This window comes from Rhinatrema bivittatum, chromosome 19, assembly GCF_901001135.1.
Source record: "Rhinatrema bivittatum chromosome 19, aRhiBiv1.1, whole genome shotgun sequence".
NCBI lineage: Eukaryota > Metazoa > Chordata > Amphibia > Gymnophiona > Rhinatrematidae > Rhinatrema > Rhinatrema bivittatum.
The window spans coordinates 35,650,512-35,670,880 of NC_042633.1; the positions used below are offsets into that span (position 1 = coordinate 35,650,512).

The window sequence follows — 20,369 nt, forward strand, 5'->3', positions numbered from 1 at the left end:
CAGCAATATCATTGTGGCCTCAGGTTTTCTGAATATTTATCCAGCACTTTTCTCCTTCTATTGGAAGTTTTATCCCACGCTCGCCGATAGTCCCTTCCAGAATATTCTGCATGGCCGTTATTTATTGGGTCTGCACCACCGAGGCTCCTACAGTTAGGGGGATGAATGGCAGGAATGAGTCACTGAGAGCTTACACACATGCAGATCCTGGAAGTCCTCCTGATTAGTTATTTCTTTAACAACATTTATATTCCACATCCATGCAAAGGGTTTGGAAGTGAAGCGCAATTGAGAACAGACATAATCTTAAGAAGCAATAAAAGACAAAACAACTGACCCTGCTATACAGTAAAAAAAAGGGCTATCAGCTCGCCTCTTATGCCAAAACTCATTCATGAGAAATGATTCCTGACTGAAGGCTTGTGTAAATAAATATGTCTTTAAAGCGTTCATGCAGGGAACGGACCGGAGGTACTCCAGAAAGGAATTCCAGATTCCTGGGCCTGCCACCAAGAAAGCCTTCTGTCTGGTTAGATCTAGGTGGGCTGTTTTTGCAGGGCGTATAGCTAGCAAATCCTTATTTGATGACTGAAGTGATCTAGATGGCTTAATCCATAAATTAGACTCTTCATTGATGCACCAGGGATGCTATCTTGTATTGGATGCACCAGTGAAGTGAGGTGAGTACAGCAGTTATATGAGCCCGCAGCTTAGTCCCTGTAAGTATCTCTTCATGGTAAAATTCTGTATAATCTGCAGTGCGTGTATTGAATTTTCTGGTAGGCCTAGGTAAAGAGAATTACAATAATCTATGTCATTCATAACTAAGGATTGTAAAACAGAATAGAAATACTGAGAGACAGCGCAGTGGGGGCATGATACAGACCTTCAGATACATGAAAGATATAAATGATTCACAACTAAAAACAAACCTCTTTTACTTGAAGGATATAATGGGCCAGATATTCATACCTATGCACGGGGAGGAGAGGGGGTGGGGTGTGAGCCGGCCAATGGCCGTCCCGCGATCCCGGGCACAGCGGCAAATGGCCTGGAGGCTCCGGCCCCGCCCTACCCCTTCCCTCCCCTTTTTCAAAGCCCCGGGACATAGGCTCGGCGCGCACAGGAGCGGGTTTTCGGGGCTTACCCACCTAAGATAGATTGAAAAGTTTTCAAGGGTACAATTTTTATGAACTTCAGGTGCCATTTACAAGGTAACCCCTGAAGAAGGACGCCTTCCGAAACTTGTACAAGTCGGGTTGATTTATATATCTCAAACGAATATTGGAGAGGAAACATCGATACACACGGCAAAATTTTCAGTTAAGTATTTACACAATGGCAGTGTTTTGAACATTGGGACGTCGTTTATGACACGATATAAGCATGACAAGAAATAAGTGAGAGATTCGATATAGAAAAAGCAAATTTTATTGTTTGTGGCACTATTGCAATTATAACAAAAAGGTGGAGGTGGTGAGTTTATGATTATGGGGTAACCTGGGTGGTCCCTGCTTCAATATTATATGAAACCACCACATTTCACTTTAAAGAATTAAAAAAATTCTTTTCCAACACATCGTTACAATCTCAGCATGCTTCCAGCTGTACAGCAGTTTTATAATGTATCATTACTGCTAGTACAGTGTTACAGCTGTATCATTACACAGTTATATAACAGGTTTACAGCTGTAGAGTACAATTTAACTCCGTGTGTATACTGTTACCCCTTTGCGACAGGTCCATCTCGTAGTGTTAATCAGTTTTAATGCAGGTGGAACCATTTGAAAATGATTCTTTCTGTAATGGGGACTCAGATCCCTGGCCAGCATGGCCCTGGAGATCTTAAGGAAGGGATTACGGGGATGAGGTAATAAAGAAGGAGGGGTGAGGATTCTATGGGTCACATTTGGCACGGCAAGGTCAAAGGGATCTGCTCCCTGATTGGTTGTTGGAGGTGTAGCTTCTTTTGAGGGGGTGGGGGAATGCCTCTGTACTGGGTCACAGTCTTGCTTCATGTTCTCTGGGCGGTGGACTCCTCTCCTGTCCCTGCTCCCCCACCCTCCTTCATACTTGGGACTTTCTTGCTTGTGCAAGTGTGAAATGACCTGGATCAGCTCCACCCACTGGATACGTGGAAAAATAATTATCTTTTGATTCTTTTTATAGAGGACACGTTTGTAGTTTATGGATTCCAGGTGACAGGTTGGAATCTGAGCCCAGGCTTCGGTGAGCGCCTCTGCCAATGGCTGCTTCTACATACCCACACATGCTCTCATTATTGGATAATTGCCGCTTTGATTTCCCAGTCCCAGTAGCAGGAGTGCATCTGCCACACGTCTGTAGTTTGGGATAGAGCTGCTGCTGGGGCCTGGTGCTAGCACAGGGGTTTAGTGCCAGCTGCAGCCGGTGTCAGTGATCGGAGAAGGGACACCTGCCCCAGGATGCATCTGCTGCTATTGCCGCTGCTTCTGGGCAGCCTCTGTGCTCGAGGAGTTTTGTCTGGTGAGTACCAGGGAGATGAGAGTTTCGCTTTAAAATGTCAGTGCCCTGCGCCCACTTGTTCTATTCCTGTGAAAGGACAAGAACAGGCGAGTTTAGGAAAAAAGGAGGTCAGGAAAAAAATCTCTTGGTGAGTAAATTCACAGGGCAGATTTGAATTATCAGGCCCCTTGTATTTCTGCCTTGAAAGGATGCATATGATATTTGATATTATTACAGCCCTGAGTATACGATATTTATATATTTGAAATAATCCAGTCCCTGAGTACATGTTTTATTATAATCCTGAATTAAGACTAGATACTATTTAGCGTTGATTTAGCCATGTCTCTGGCTCTTCCTCCTCCCAGTTAATGTACCCCTGTTTTATTGTAACTTTCGTTCACTTGTTCTCTTTGCCTATTGTTCATGTTGATGTTAATGTTTTTTTTCACCATCCCACCACCATTCCTGCCCCCATGTGCCACCCCTGCTACTACTACTTCACCATGGCACACATCCCCTGCACACCATCCCTTTGCACTACTACCCCATGTGCCACAATACAATCCTTCCACATCTCTGCCTCCAGCCTCTTCCCCTTCTCTGTTTGTGGTCTGGAGGCAGAGGTAGAGGGTATGGGCAGGGCTGTTAAAGTCAGCTCCTGGCACTGCACTGCCACTAAGAGGAGGAGCCATGTCTAGGAGGAAAAGCGATGGCCACCAGGGCCATAGATTAGAGTAGCAATGTCAGGGGCAGGGAGGAATTGGGGGAGAAAGACCGGAGAGGAAAAGAAGAGCTTAAAATGTGAAAAACTAAATCTAAAAATAAGAATTTGTTTAAAAGCTAAAAGAATTTCCCTTCCAGCTCTGAAACAAATCTGGCTGTGCTTGAGTTTTTTTAAATATTTGTACCACTGGATATCGGGACTTTCCTGGGGACAAGGGGCTGGGTGGTAGGGGGTTTATTCTAGGGGGCAGAAGAATGTAGGGGATAGAGACTTCTCCTGGGGATAGGGACTGCAGTGGGGGTAGGAGGTAGGGGATTTATTCTGGGGGCAGGGCAAGGTGTGGATGAAACAATTAGGGACTAACACTGTGTAATGGTTTGTGTGTATCTGGGGAGGTTCCGAGGATCCGGTTCTGTGAGGAACTGTTGGATTTTAGCTTCCTGCAGTGGAGAGGGCTGGAACTGGGACTGGCCTAAGACTGATGAGAAGACGATTAAATATAATAACGAGGTGATTACTAACAAGGCTATAATGTGATGTTGTGTCCCTGTCTCAGGGTCTCACTCTCTGCGCTATTTCTACTCGGAGGTGTCGGCGCCTGGTCCCAGATCTCCAGAGTTCTATGTGATCGGGTACGTGGATGACAGAGTGATCATTTGGTACGACAGCGTGAGCCTGGCGTGCGAGCCCCGAGCCCAGTGGATGGCAGAGAATGAAGGTCCGCAGTACTGGGAGAAAGCTACCCAGACTCTGAGAAGCTCGCAGCAGGGGTTCAAAATGAGTTTGCTGGCACGGATGGATTACTTCAACCAGAGCGGGGGTAAGTGACTGTCAGCAGCAGCAGTGGTGCGCCTCGTCACCTCTCCTTCCTCTTATATATTTAAAAAATCTTATATTCTGTTATCTCCAAAATCTTGTCTGGAGCGGATAACAATAAAATAATATACATAATCAATAGTAAACACAAAGACAAGACAACCATATTATATAAAATACTCAGCAAAATAAAATTCCAAATATGTTAACATGTTAAATCAGTCAAAACAATGAGCAAAAAGCTTCATTAAAATGAAAAACCTTCAGGTCATGCTCAGTCCTAACATCTATTCTACAGGATGTCAGGCCTTCCTTGGACTGTCCTTTCCCTACACATAACAACCTGTTTTTATACTCTGTAAGCAGGCCTGAAAATGGAGAATTGGAAAAGAACCATTTCTATCGCAGGAGATATATAGCTGGATATCATCATCACAAATAAAATACAGCACCCCTAATGACTTTCACAAAGCCCCTAGGCCAGAGCTTTCCAAACTGTGTGTCGGGACACGTTAGTGTGTCGCCTGCAGTGTGCAGGTGTGTCGCGCAAGCCCGGTCAACTCTGATGCGAGTTTGGGCTTTTTTTTTTCTAGAGATTCACTTTTTTTTTTCAGTTTATGGGTTGCTTATTATTGGGTGATTTTTGCTGTCAATCGCGTTTTTTTTGGGGGGCTTGGTGGGTGGAACGAGCCCAGCCATCCTTGCATTGGCTGCTGCTGCCGATGAGGCCTGGCCATGAGGAGTACTGACTGCAAGCAGCAGTGTCTGGTGATCATGGAAGGGAGTGAAGCACTTAACTGGCAACAATCAAAAAGATGAGGTACATGAGTGTGGGGGCCAGACATGTGCTGGGGGGGAGAGAAATGAGTGTGTGGGGGTCAGACATGTGCTTGAGGGGGAGAGATATGAGTGTGTGGGGGCCAGACATGTGCTGGGGGGAGGAGAGAGATGAGTGTGTGGGGGACAGACAATTTGTTTTATTGTTTCTCATAAATTATAACAATAACATGAATCTTGGAATATATATTTTTAATATAAATTTAAGGTTTTCATGAGATAGGTTGTGTCGTGAAACATTTTATTTATGTATATATTTAAGGAAACATACATAAATTGTCGAAATATGTTTCGTTCGTTTAACCTTTAACCTCTGGTTTACTAGTAGACTGAATTACCGTGTCGTGAAATTATGTTTGTCTAAAAAGTGTGTCACCAACATGAAAAGTTTGGAAAGCTCTGCCCTAGGCAGTGCATATAAATGTTAAACAGTACAGAGGACAGAGTGGATCTCTGTGGCACACCCCAAATCAGGCTCACCATGTAAAAGTGAAAATTTCCAGGCAGATGCACTGCCTTCTGATCTGCAAAAAAGAAACAAACCATGCTAAATGCTCCAGAGATGCCAGTACTAGGAAGACCCTTTATCATAATATCATGACTGATGGTATCAAAGGAGGCACAAGAATACCTGACTCCCCAAGTGTCCAATAATGATACGAGCAGAGCCTTCTGCCCCTACCTCCCACCCGCTGTTCTCTGTAACCTGCACACAGTTTACAGACCTGGCCAGGCCTAGATATGGGCGTAGACAACCACCTAGGGCATCAAATATCCAGAACAAAGAGGAGCCTGCTTCCACTTGCTTTGGGGCAGTGGCCTGGCACAGTTTCAAAGGGGTGGCCGCCACAGTACTCAGCCAAAGGACCCCAAAAAGTGGAGTGGAGGAGTAGCCTAGTGGTTAAAGCTGTGAACCTGGGAAGGCAAGGTTCAGATACCGTTGATGCTCCTTGTGACCTTCGGCAAGTCACTTTACCCTCCATTGCCTCAGGTACAGACTTAGACTGTGAGCCCACTGGGCACAGGGAAATACACAGAGTATCTGCATGTGATCTGCTTTGAAATGCCTGAAAAGCAGAATATAAGTAAAATAAACCCAGCCCTGGACTTGCCACATACAGCCTCTCTCTAATGAGGAAAGGTCGATAGCGCCAATCCCTACTCAAGTGACAAGATGGAGGGAATGAACTTCTAGAGCCAGGTAGAAATCCAGATTTAGAAAAACGTTCCTAGAAATTACATTTCCCAAGTTTCCTGGGGCTAGAAAGGAGCTCTGGGAGGCTCCAGGAGCGGGACTGACAAAGAATAGGACTAGCCCCATAAAATCAGCAATAATCGGGGTGGAGGGAGGTTGGTGCCCTGGACAGGCAGCCACAGACTCAGGAGGCATGGAATCCATGGAGGTGGAGGAAATAGAGGACTGGGAGGATTCCTCAGCGTGACAAGGCAGAAGGTAAAAGGACTTTTGTGAAATCCTAGGCACTAATTTGTGCCACGCTTCTGGGAGTTACTGCAGAGCCACTGCAGCTACCAGACAGCTGCTAATTCTTTATCAATTGAAACATTTTTGTCTTTATCCAATAGCACTGGATATTGCTACTATAGTAGGCTAGAAGATATTAATTAGTTGTTTGCCATGAGGAACTCTGTGTCTTATTTTGTATTACTAAAGACTAGCTGCAACTACCAGTTGATTATTAATAAATTGTTTGCCAAGGAAAAGGTTTGTGGGTAGTGCACTAGTGCGTTACTCCAAGTAAGCGGCCTACTTTAGCTGCTGTATATTGTCCAGGGTAGCGTGCAGGGAGAGGCCTTTCAGGAGATGTATTTGTGAGTGTTGGGTAGGAGCAGAAGCATGTTTGTGGAGTATGTGTGGGAGCTCTTCTTATTGCACTCTCCACTTTTATCCCCCTTCCCCTCCCTCTGCTTCCTTGACCATGGTGACCTGCAGTTTTCCCTGAGGCACCAGCTTCAGTTTGGTTTGCAGGCTCTTCATTTCGGGCTGCCCCATAGAGGGTGTTTTTTTTTGTTTTCCAGCTCCTTGTGTAACTCTTGGTGCCTGCTCTCCCCGCCCACCCACTGCAGCAGTCCCTCGTTTCATACAGTTTCTGGGGCTTTACGCATGTTTCTGCTGCTGGGGCCTGCCCTCCCATATTTGGTGCTGGGTCCGTGCATTCAGTGATGCGTGCGCATGTGCTGTCATGCTGAAGTGATCACCCAGAGCCCCTAACGTCTTTATAATATAGAGAAATTATTTGATTTATAGTCTGCCTTTCAAGCACTTTACATTGATTACATTCAAGGACTGTAAGCGTTTCCCTATTCCCAATCTCTAAGCTGCATTAGGCTATTTGATATGAAGTTTAACTACAACTCAAGAGTTGTAACTTAACTTCCCCTGCGAGCACTGGGACACTAATGCATATCCTGATGCTCCAGGAGCTCTCAAGTCATCCTCCTAAAGTAATGAAAAAACCCCAGGGGTCTTCATAGAGCCCCTGTCCCATCTACTCACTCCCCTGCCGCCCTTTGAGGTGGCCGTAATACAAAAAAAATTTTTTAATCATTTGAAAAGTCCATCACAGGCCCTGCCCCCAATCCCCAACCTCATCAATGCAAAACTCTAGTCTCCTGAAGCCAGGACACTCCCCTTATAAACCCCTTCCCCTTATTCATTATTTTGTCCTTTGGTGATCCAGTGGGGGGGGGGGGGGAGGGGGAGACCTGGAGCAATTCCTACATCCCAGGCCCTGTGGCAGCCATTGTTCAAAATGACACCAGCCGCCCCATCACAAGATAGGATTAAGGGACCACTGCTAAAGGGCCCGCAAAGCCTAGGGGGCGGTGGTGGGCCCATGCACCTGGGGCTGCCAGCACACATTCCCTAGGGGCATTCACCGCCAGGTTATTTTTACCCGCTTTCTTTTACTGCTGCTTTGTGACTCCCTCTATGAATACCATGGCGTGGTGAATGACCCTCCCTAACTTTGTACCTGAGGCAATGGAGGGTGAAGTGACTTGCCCAAGGTCACAAAGAGCTGCAGCGGGATTTGAAGCCTGGCTCTCCTCATTCGCAGCCTTCTGCTCTTAACCGCTAGGCTGCTCCTCCACTCTTTAAATAAAGTTCAAAATAAAATCTGTGTGAAGCATCCCAAAGACCTGCAAGAAGGAGCCCCGAGCTCCGTGGCATGATGTCGGTATCTATGTGGCTGGGAGAAAGGCTGCCGCACAGTGCCCTCTAGCTGTGTGGTGTGAGGGGGATTAAGTGCTCTGTTTGGTGTATCTCACCTGTAACGACAGGGCAGGGTGCTGTGTCACGTGCCTGTCACTCGCCACCGCTCCAAGCGCATGCCTCCTCACCCGTGTCCAGCTTTCCTGTGCTGATTCAGAGAGGTCTCAGGAGGTGAAGCAGTAACTCTCTTTCCCTCCCTGTCTCTCAGGTGTGCACACTTTTCAGCTGGTGTGTGGCTGTGAACTGGAGTCGGATGGCAGCACTCAGGATTTTTGGCATTATGGTTACGACGGACACAACTTTGTCAGCCTGGATAAAGAGAGAGTGGCCTGGGTAGCGGACGTACCGGAAGGGGAGAACGCAGCTCAGAAGTGGAACAGGGACCCGAGTTTTGCTGCAAGGCAGAAGCTTTACCTGGAGCAGACGTGCATCGAGTGGTTACAGAAGTACATTGGGTACGGAGAGCAGGAGCTGGACAGGAAAGGTAATGACCCCCAAGCCAGCCCTGAGGCATCTGGAGCCTGGAATCTTTCCCCTTCTCCAGCACCCAAGTGGGGGATAGATTGGATCATAGAAAAGAAGGAAAAACACGAAGTGCAGGAAGGAAAAGAGATTAGGTCAGAGGTCACCGTCTGTGTATCACCAGCCCCCCTCCCAAAGGTCTGGTACTTCCCTCTCACAGGGGCTCTGCTGTCCTTCTCAGGGTCTGCTTCCAGTATTCAGAGACCCTCTGCTCCAGATCTATGACCTCTACCCTGACTGCAGGACTGTGTGTGAGAGGGTGTTAGGAGGGGAGCTGGGATTATGTTTTACAGAGAGAGGGTGACAGGATGGACTCATTATCCTAACTGTAGACCCGTATGATTCCTTTTCTTTCCTTCCTGCAGACCGTCCCCAAGTGAAGCTCTGGGATAAGAAATCTGAGGGGGTGTGGACCACCCTTTACTGCCTGGTCACCGGGTTTTACCCTCGCGAAATTGAGGTGAAATGGGTGAAGAACGGGCAGGTCACCATGCAAGGAACCGTGACCACAGGTATTCTCCCCAACCATGATGGTACCTACCAGATCCAAGTGTCCGTTGACATCGACCCCCAGGAGGAGGCCACGTATGACTGCCACGTGGACCACAGCAGCCTGCAGGAGCCTCTCCGTGTCCTCTGGGGTGAGTCTGGGATTGTCAGGTCAGGGGATGGGAGAGGCCAGCTGTTCTGACGCTCCCCATGTATAAAGAAGCCACAGAGTTCCCAGGGCTATAGTGTGGGATGTCCCTGGTCACCCACTAGATGACCTTAGATCCCTACCTTAGGAATTATACAGCTAGAGAGAGATACCATCCTATCAGCACCTCTCCCCGAGGATGTTTGAGATGGCTGGACCCCTTCTTAGAAGTGGGGGCTAGGAGTAAGTGAGGTATGGCATTTTGGTTCAGCTTTGAGAAGCGAGGAAATCTTTTGGTTTGCCCTTTCCATGTGAGGCCCATTCCCCTCACTGGATGGTTTTCTATAAGAGGAGGTTCCTTCAAAGCACTTTCTGCCTTCGATGGTCTGCCTGTTTTTTAAGTAGAGACTTTGGTTGTTTGACTGATGTGGAAGCTGGGCTCCTCCTGGATCTGGAGGCCTGGGCACTGAAGACCTGCAGGCTCCCTTCTAGATCAGAGAAAGAGCCATAGTGACAGTAATATTCCCAGAAGGACTGCTGGACGTTTTAAGTGAACTTTTTTCTCTTGCGTTCAGTGAGGAGGTTTCTGCCACCCCTCCTCACCTTTGGAGGCTGGATAGTTTGGTCTTAAGTCGGCTATAAACCTTCCCCTCAAGAAAGCCAAATCCGAAGGCCAAGAAAAAGAACTGGACACCCACCACTGGATCTCCCCCTCAGGGACAAGGGCACAGTCTGGGTGCAGGAGAGCAAACCTTGAACTCAGGTAGGATTTTTCTATGTTAAAGGGAATCCTCCTGCTGGTAGGATTTCCCTAGGCATCTGGGACAATTAAGCACTCAGTTCAAGAGAGGTAAGAATACAGCCTAGGGAATCTGAGCTCATGGCCACCTTCATAGAACTAGACAGCCAACAGCTGTAATCTCATCTTATTGATGATTGGACATTGATTTAACCTTTGCAGAAATCGGAACACTTTCATTTGAACACCCAGTACTATGTACTGCCTGTCTGTCCCTGCAGTACAGTATCACTGAACATTAACCAAGTGATGGAAACACCCACACAGCTAAGAAGAAATCACACCATCGCCTGGGCCATGAAGGTCTGCCTTCACGCCCACAGAAAGGACCTACATGTTGAGGACAAGCAGGAGGGGACTGTTGATAGTGAAGTCATTCCCGAGTATAAATGATTTTTCTGTGCCCTTTGGAACCTATCGAATCCATGAAAGAAGTTAACGTACCTCTGATTCTTTCTGTCATCTCACTCACGAGGTAGTAGGGAGAAGGTATGAATTTCTGGCAATCTCAGTGTAGTGGTGGGGATTCAGGAGACAGTCACCCTCAAACACCCTCTCAATCACAGTTCAGTGGATACTCATTTAAGAAGATCTCAGTAAACTGGATACACAAGGAGAAACCCAACCAGCAGTGGTGTTCAACAAAAAGCTGGTTTACTTCAACTTAAAAAACAGGATCCATGCCAGAAAGGACAAAAATCATGAACATAAAAAGAAGAACCACCACAACAAGGGCTGCAGTTTCCTTATCCATGGTGTACTTCCTCTTAGCTTTCCTCCTCTGATCTGAATCAATGTCCAGTATGCCCTCCCTGTGCAGACTGGGAAAATTCTCCTCTTCAGTAAACATAGAAAAAGCCCGCCTTACCTCAAAACTGGGAAACAAAACATCCTCAAATCCAACTGATCGCAGGGGTAAGGTAACTGGAAATCCAGCCCTTCCAGAAAGGGAGAAATGTAACCTGCTGTTTGGAACTGGTCAAGATCATAAAAATCCCAAACTGTCCCTGCTGGAGGAAACTTCTCAACTTGGTGAGCCATGAAACGTACCAGGAACACCTCCTTCAAAACTCCACAACACCTCTGACAAGATGGAACGCCAACTCAAGCTCATGAAGCATGCTCATCCCAACATATAAAGAGGCTGGGCCCATCCCAGAAAGGGGATGGTCAAAAGATGGGCCTGAAAAATAAAATAAAAATCCCTCCCTAAGATGAAAAAAAAGGGGAAAAGTTAACTAAAGGAGCAAAGTCCCCATTCAGACAATGAATGGTTTCGAGAGGAGCTGTCAAAGGAAAGAACCACTGCACCTGTTAATGTAGCTTGGAGCAGGCCCCTGCTTCTGGCTCACCCAAGAACAGGAGCCGCTGGTGCTGATAGTCCCGCACAGAGCAGTCCCTGGCCACCAGCCACCAGGGAGGGAAGGAGATAATGGGGGAGGAGGAAAAGCAAGAAGGAGGGAGGGGGACAGAAAAAGACCAAAAAAAATAGAAAAGATGGGGGAGGGCAGGGATAATGCATGGGTACTTGCACCTACTGCTAGTAAAGCCTGAGCTTTTGCTCGCAGATTTTAGTGGAGATCTTGAGGGATTTGTATAAAAGAAAACCCTTCAGGTGCTGCCAGTGTGTGTGTAGCGGTCTCCATGGTATAGTAAGGGTCTCTGGTGTCCAGGGGCTAATATATTTGTGTTGCTTACTGGACACACCTCTCCCGTCCCATCAGCACCATCATCTTCTAATCTTGTTTTCACCCTGTGCAAATGCTGCTTCTGGCAAAAATATTCCCCACCCCCACCCCACCCCCGCCCTCACACACATGCTCAAAAGTGGGGCCTTGATATTTATTTATTTGAGGCAGCAACGATAGGAAACCATCTTCAGCCACATTTGTTTCACTTGGTGCCTGTTCAATCTGTTGCCAAGTCTTGTTTTCAATTCGGTTTGAAATCGGTGCATGCTCTAATCATCCTTTTTCAAACGTTTCTTGCCATCCTTCCTTTCCTTGCCTTTTTCCATGTCTCTCTGCATCTAATCTTCTAATTACGTTTTCTGTTTGCCGCGCTCCGAACCTTTGTTGTCTCTCTTGATTTTGACGATATTTATTTATTTATTTATTTTTGGTTTTTATATACCGGAAGTTCCTGTATACAATACATATCACTCCGGTTCACAGGTAACAGAGATAACTATCGCCGGGATGGCGGTTTACATGGAACGATATCTTTGCTCTTCTCGCGTTTCATTCTCCATTTTAAAACGTTGTTTTTATATTAACTCCAAGGCTTAGATTCATAGCAGATCTGTTCACTAAACTTAGTTTCACTTTTGTCACAGTTGAAAGAAAAAAAGAAAATCTTGTGTAGAAAACTGACACTTTGAAAAATGTTTATACCAACGATATCGTTGAATGTTTCAGACAAAAAGACAGAGATATAGACACTGATTTTTAAATGGATATCCAAAACTAAATAAAAAATCTTGCACATTTGGTGAGAGGAGCAGGAGGAGAGCCATTCTCTCTGACCTCTTTCACAGTAAGAGGTACTCGGCACACACCATAGGCGCATATTTATAAAGCACTTAGAAATCTCCCATCCGTACACGAGGGGTCCCCAGTGCACGGCAGCACTGTACTAGAGGAAATGAAAGGTGTGTCAGGCTGACACGTCACCTGGAGCGTTACAAATATAATCGATAACATTTCCTCCCCCACCATTTCCTGTACACTTTCTGTGCAATTTCAGAATCCTCATGGAAGCAGGAAAATGCTCCAGGCAGGGCCCGGTTATAAGCGTCTCTCCTGAGGGTTCAGAGATCTCATGAATGTTGGGGGGGGGGGTTGGTGCTTTGGGGTGATGGATCAGATGGGGGTCAGTGCTATGGATCTGTGATGAGCTCCCTCATTTCTCCTCCTCTGTTAGAGCCAAAAGCTTCACCGATTGGCATCATCGTTGGAGCAATTGTTGTCGTGCTACTGGTGATGGCAGGGGTGCTTGGAGTTGTCACCTGGAAGAAGAAACGGCAAGGTAAGAGGCTGAGGGGAGCAGCTGGAGAGGGGACTCTGGGCCTCTCTCACCTCACTTTCTGTGGGGGTCTCTTGGGTCTCTCTTGTCTTATTCTCTGTGGGAGAGATCCAAGGTCTCTCTGGCCTTATTCTCTGTGGGGGTATCTAAGGTCTCTCTCGCCTTGTTTTCTGTGGGAGGGATCCAAGGTTTCTCTTACTTAGCTGTCTGGGGTGAGCAGGTGTCTCTCATTGCCTCCTTCTCACACACATGAGGGCTACAGCAGAGATGTCTACATAATCATCTTTTAAATACCTGGCAATGCTTCTGTCTACAGCTTTTGAAAACTGTAACATTGTGTTTTCTTTCTTCCAGCATCCGATCGAAAGGACGAATCTTTCAGCTCATCTGGAGACAGTTCCATGTGTGAGTCTGTGCTCAGGGTGTGATCGTAATGGGTGTGAGTCAGGTGTCAGGTCCCTCACATTTCTGGGTGATTCTGCACCTGCTCCACCAGCTTAGAAGCATTTACTCTCAGAAAGGGAGCAAGCTTTCCCTTTGTCACACACACATCACTGATCCCAGGTTAGATGTGTTGTGCTGCACACGTCACTGCTCCCATGTAGTATGTTGCCAGGTTAGGCGTGCCACTGCTCCCATATAATAGGTTGCCAGGTTAGGCATGTTATTGATGCACACACATCACTGCTCCCATGTAATATGTTGCCAGGTTAGGCATGTCGCTGCTGCACATACATGTCATTGCTCCCACTTGATATGTTGCCAGGTTAGGCATGTTGTTGATGCACACACGTCGCTGCTCCCATGTAATATGTTGCCAGGTTAGGCATGTCACTGCTGCGCACACACACGTCACTGCTCCCATGTAATATGTTGCCAGGTTAGGCATGTCGCTGCTGCACATACATGTCATTGCTCCCACTTGATATGTTGCCAGGTTAGGCATGTTGTTGATGCCACACGTCGCTGCTCCCATGTAATATGTTGCCAGGTTAGGTGTGTCACTGCTGCACACACACACACGTCACTGCTCCCATGTAATATGTTGCCAGGTTAGGTGTGTCACTGCTGCACACACATGTTACTGCTCCCGTGTAGTTGTTGTCGATGCTGCACCATCACTGCTCCCATGTAATATGTTGCCAGGTTAGGCATGTCGCTGCTGCACATACATGTCATTGCTCCCACTTGATATGTTGCCAGGTTAGGCATGTTGTTGATGCACACACGTCACTGCTCCCATGTAATATGTTGCCAGGTTAGTTGTGTCACTGCTGTACACACACACACACACGTCACTGCTCCCATGTAATATGTTGCCAGGTTAGGTGTGTTGCTGCTGCACACATGTTGCTGCTCCCATGTAATATGTTGCCAGGTTAGGCATGTCACTGCTGCGCATACACACGTCACTGCTCCCATGTAATATGTTGCCAGGTTAGGTGTGTTGCTGCTGCACACAGTCCATTAAACATAAGGAGCCAAAGAGCCCCAGAGAGATGTGGTGGGTTATTTGGTGTCTGAGGGAAGTGGCAATCTCCAAGAGATTTTCCAGAAGTGGTTAGAGCAGCAGGTTACTACCATGGAAAACCAGGGTTCAAATCCCACTGTTGCTCCCTGTGACCTTTACCTTCCATTGTCTCAGGTACAAAATTAGACTGTAAGCCCTGTGGAGATAGGGAAATACCTATTACATTACTGTATGTAATCCACTTTGAAGTGCCAAAAAAGAGAATATAAGTAAAGGAGTTTACCCACAGAAAAGGTCCTTTTTCCCCTCTGTGGGAGAAGAGGTAGAGCTTGCGGTGGGGTCGGGCTGGCCAGCTCAGGTACATGCAGGCAAATTCATTTTGAAGTCCTCATGCATTATTTACACGTACGAGGTTAAGCGTCATAAGGCGCTGCGTGATTTGAAAGGGAAAATTAATGGAGTTTCCCTTTCAAAATCATCTTGCAGGTGCACGGATCTGCAGGCTGAACACAGCCCTCCCTGGAGATCCCCCTTACTGAGACACAAGCAAACACCCCTGGGGCCCCCCAGCTCTCCTTATCTGCTGTGTTAGTCAGGATGGTTGTCCATAGGCATACATTAGATCTCCGGTGGCAGTTCCCCTTTGGTGTGTCACCAAGTCTCACTCCCTCTCTCTGCCTTACTTCACTGGTTTTATTCAGTGGGAAGGGGGATCCCAGCTCAGCCCTGTGGCAGGACATGGAATAGTGTGTAACTCTTGGCCTCTCTCTCCTTTTAGCGATTTAAGAAGCCTCTTGGTCATGGACGAGCTTACTGCTGCTAACTTCCTCCTTTGGAGTGGAAACGGCTTGGGTTGAGGGATGTTTACCTGGAGACCTCTCTGCACCTGTTGCGTCCGTCGGGACTCAGACGGCTTCGTCCTACTTGCCTCACCTCTATCTTAGCCTGCTCCACCAGCCTTGGGAGAATGGCGTCTGTAGTGTCTCCTTGCCGCACCCTCCGGCGTCCCCGGAGCGGCTCTGGTGCAGCGTCCCGCCATGTTCATCCTGAGGGCCTCCAAGGGCGTGCCCGCGTGCACGTCCCCTGGCTATATGCTGACGTTGGCGCGAACCTCGAGGGCATCCCCAAGTGACGTCACTGCTTCCAACTTCATAAGGTTGCCCATTTGCTGAGTTTCGCTGAGTTAGCAACAGATTGGATTCGCTCCAGTCTAAGCTGCTCTGCCGCTTCTATCTCCGCTGGAAGCTACCTTCACCCTACTGGGTACCTGCTCCTCGGGGGCCCTTTGCTTATTTCCAGGTACCTTCCTATATCCGGGTACTTGCTCCTCGAGGGCCTGTGTCTATCCTGGTGCCTGCCACTAATTCTTCAACCTGCTGAAACTCAACCTACAGCTACCTGAGAGTGAGTAATATTTCTCAGTCTGCTTCATCTACAGCTCCTTGCTCTTATTCTGCATCGGGCCCAACACCACCATTATGGAATGAGTCTCCTCTGCTGGGGACCACAGACTGTCACTACCATCCACTCTCACTGCTTGTGAGGAACTCTCTCTGTATGCTACAAGGGAGTGAATTTAACTTCTCCAGTCTGTCTCCCATACAGCTCCTCACTGGATACCTACATCGGGGCCTTACACCACCATTGTGGGACAGGTCTCCACCCACCGAGGATCACAGACTGTTGCTATTTGAATCCACTCTCTACTGCCACCTCTGAGAAGCCTACAAGCTGCATAAAAAAGTTTATTCTCTGTGTTTTGTGCATCTGAGTCTAGCCTGGTGCTACAGCTCCCCACAGGGCTCCTCCCCGTGGGAGTCACTATCACTGTTGCCCCTAAGAATCCACCAAACACCTCGAATTCATAACAGCACCCTCGCTCCATGCCATGTTGTAAGGATCTGTGCTGTAAGGAGGGTAGAGGGGAAAGTTGTTATACTTCTCTTCCATCTTTTACAAAACTGCTCCATCCTTTTTCTCTTTCCCTGCATCTTGTGAATATCTGTTGAGCTGAGAATAGTTGATTACCTTGTATGTTATCTGATGAAGAAGAATACAAAGATTTGCAATACGCAGAAATGGCCCTAAACCCTCGGGAGCAGATGGAACTAAATTGAGTTTGTGAAGTCCATTTTCCTTTTAGGGGGTAAAGTTGTATCTGCCCACAATGGTGCAGCGTCTGTGGACACTTTTTACCAGTGGACTTTACAGTAATTTTGAAAGTGAAAGTGTGCGTGTAGTTTCCCTGTGGAAATAGTACCCCACCAGACATTCACGCCCGTTAATCTGTGCATAAGAACATGCCATGCTGGGTCAGACCAAGGGTCTGACCCAGCATCCTATTTCCAACAGTGGCCAATCCAGGCCATAAGAACCTGGCAAGTACCCAAAAACTAAGTCTATTCTATGTTACTGTTGCTAGTAATAGCAGTGGCTATTATCTAAGTCAACTTAATTAATAGCAGGTAATGGACTTCTCCTCCAAGAACTTATCCAATCCTTTTTTAAACCCAGCTATACTAACTGCACTAACCACATCCTCTGGCAACAAATTCCAGAGTTTAATTGTGCGTTGAGTAAAAAAGAACTTTCTCTGATTAGTTTTAAATGTGCCACATGCTAACTTCATGGAGTGCAAGCAGTTTATTCTTTCTGAGAGAAGTTACATGCATGCTTTTGAAATTCAAAATTGTGTGCATGAATGCCTCCCCTTTAGTGAAAGTTAAAGTGCACGCAGATGAGCCCTACACACGTCCATTTGCTTGCACATAGGGTGATGCCATTCTCTGAGAGCCCACTTCCATGGGTAGAGAACTGTTTTATAAATTAAATATCCGGGGATATGGGTTCAAAGAACTTAAACATTTTATAAGAGCAATTTTCCAAAGCCAATTTTTGCAGATAAAAAGGCTCTAATCCAGCCTAAATCGGCTTTTAAAAATGGCTCGCCCTCCCTGAGAATAAAGAGTCTGCTCGACGTGCATTTGGCAGAGGTGTTCTGGGGGTAGGGGCAGGGCAGAGAGTGCGATAACAAGCCTAGGTTTGGATTTTCAAAATTACGTGCATAATTTTTCAGGGAAAAAAAGTATCCGCAGAAAGAGCAGCTGTTGCCCGGAACAATTTTGAAAGAGAGAGGATGCTCAGTACCGCTCCCTTTGAGAATTGCTGCAAAGTCAAGCACCTGCGCAGTTTTGTAAATGACCCCAATGTGAGGTAACTTAACCACCTCTCATTTATGTGTAATGAGGAAATCTGTGGGCTTGGCATTGATTTTCCATTTTGCATCTGCAGAAATAATGAATCTTTTACCTAGACTTAGCTTTCTCTTTACAGTATCGGTTCATGTTCCATTTAAGGTATTGTTGCAAATAAGTAGGGACCTTAGTGCTGTTGCTAGATTAAGAATCACTCTTCAACCTCCACGACAAATTAGGAAACCTCCAGATTTCGTGGTTTTTTGTGTGGTTGCCTTCTGTGGTCCAGCCCTTTAGTTTGACTGGCCACTTCGATGGCTTCCGTGTTTTATTCTTAAATTTTTATTCACAATATTTTTTAGATAATTTTCTGCATTTCTGCTTTTTATACTGCTCAGTTCCCATGTAAGGGTTTGTGCATTATTTCCACGGTGCGCGGTGCGATCCGTTATGTTTATTCCACTTATCTTTAATTGTCCAATTGCCGCCGCTGTTTAGTATAGGACCGCTTCCGCTTGCCCGACACTGGCCATGTTTCGGCAGAAATCTGCCTGCTTCAGGGGCCTCGGGAAGGGATTTCTTAATCGCGGAGTCTCCGTCAAAAATGAACTTCTAAGTTCAGTAAACGATTTTAAGTTAATAGGTTGCTTTAATTCTAGTCAGGACGCCAGTGCATTTTTGACGGAGACTCCGCGATTAAGAAATCCCTTCCCGAGGCCCCTGAAGCAGGCAGATTACTGCCGAAACATGGCCAGTGTCGGGCAAGCGGAAGCGGTCCTATACTAAACAGCGGCGGCAATTGGACAATTAAAGATAAGTGGAAAAAACATAACGGATCGCACCGCGCACCGTGGAAATAATGCACAAACCCTTACATGGGAACTGAGCAGTATAAAAGCAGAATGCAGAAAATTATCTAAAAAATATTGTGAATAAAAATTTAAGAATAAAACACGGAAGCCATCGAAGTGGCCAGTCAAACTAAAGGGCTGGACCACAGAAGGCAACCACACAAAAAACCACGAAATCTGGAGGTTTCCTAATTTGTCGTGGAGGTTGAAGAATTATATATTTTAGGAAACGAGGTTGGTTAAGATTAAGAATCACAACAAACACATTAAGGAGAAGCAACGTGGATGGTGGGGTGGGCCTGTTGGCTTATATAACTGCAGATAGTGTATGCTAGTGGGTATGGACCATCCCAGTAAACACAGAATGAGGCTTAATTCATGAATGAAGGCAATTTTTGGATTTCCCTGAGAGCTGGCAGGAAGATGACTAACTTTTCTTTCCTTGTGGACCACATACTTAGGGTAGGGCAAAGAATTTACCAATAAACTTTCTGGGGTTGGTTTTCAAATTATGCGTTTTGGTGCAGAGTTCATATGTACTTCCCCCGGGTTCACAAAGGGAACGCATGCATTCCTTTCTTGGGATGGATTAGTATTGTATATGTGCCTTCCAAATACCTCATGGTGGGATAATAAGCAAGTTTATCATGTTAAATGTATTGATGTGCTTGGACAATTTATCTCTGTTACAAATGTGAAGGAACTTGTAAGATTGCTCATAAATAACATTTTGTTTACGTTATCCTGCAGTTTTCTATAATGACTCTTGCACTGCATAACTATTTGTTTAAAATATTTTGTAAAGAGCATGTCTGACCAGGAAAGTGAGCAGGGAGAGGTACAAAATTTGCCCGGTCTCTGGGGCTTGAGGTTACAATGTAATTAAAGTTATATTTTGCATTTTATAAAGAACAAAAACAAAGTTGATAACAAGCAGCATCAAATAAAGTTAAATAATTTTTAAAAATAATTCAAAGCCTTTCTCTCTCCAGGGGGATACAGGATTTGCCCAAGGTGGTAGGGTGGGCAATTGGAGCATGAAAGAATGAAGGAGTGAGCAGTGGGGGCAGGAGAGTGGGGCAAGAGGGAGCAATGAGGGCTGAGAGATGGGGCCTTGCAGATGGAACCACAATTTCAAGGATTTGCACTTTTATGTTGATGACCTTCTAAAAATGATCCATGTGGCTCAAGAGCTGGGGACAATGATGGATTTCAGCTTTTGATGCTTCTGGGCCACGTCATGGTTAAGCTGTGTCCTCTTCATCAGTTCCCCCCTTCCAGATCTCATATCAAATCCCTTAACCCCCGTTTTCCCCCCTCCTCTTTGTTTCTGCAATTTTATTCTTCCTCTGCCCCATGTACTTCCAATGTCAGTCTCCCTCCTCCCCTGGTGTATGTGGCCATATGTAGTTTTGCAACATGCACATATCAAATGTGAATATTATAAAATATGCATATGTTTACCAACGCGTGAAGGCGTACAATGCATTGAAACTGTGCACTTTACCCACCTATTTTAAGCGTGAAAGTAAACTTGGACTTGCATAAGTCCTGATTTTCATGTGTAAGTTGGCCAATTTTAAAACATGCATGTCAAGAATTAACCAGTTTACCAATTAGCCCACCTTTTTCAGATGATGGAGACCCTCCCGCTTATTTTCAGCTAGAACTCCCCCCACTCAGTCAGTGCTACACAATGAACACATTATCTCTTATGCCAGATAACTAGCAAGTGGCAAAATATGCAAGTAAATTGGAAAATGTGCAAGTGTGAC

At 46.3% G+C, this 20,369-nt stretch overlaps 1 protein-coding gene across 1 annotated transcript; it reads left to right on the forward strand.

Annotated features, from left to right (window-relative positions):
• The first annotated feature begins 3,776 nt into the window (after window positions 1-3,776).
• LOC115080378 (major histocompatibility complex class I-related gene protein-like) lies at window positions 3,777-15,709 on the forward strand. The gene is made up of 6 exons (XM_029584523.1): window positions 3,777-4,031; window positions 8,305-8,580; window positions 8,984-9,259; window positions 12,977-13,081; window positions 13,433-13,483; window positions 15,328-15,709. Exons 1-6 carry the CDS (start codon window positions 3,914-3,916, stop codon window positions 15,333-15,335), a joined length of 834 nt encoding a protein of 277 aa, XP_029440383.1. The 5' UTR covers window positions 3,777-3,913; the 3' UTR covers window positions 15,336-15,709.
• The last annotated feature ends 4,660 nt before the right edge of the window (window positions 15,710-20,369 follow it).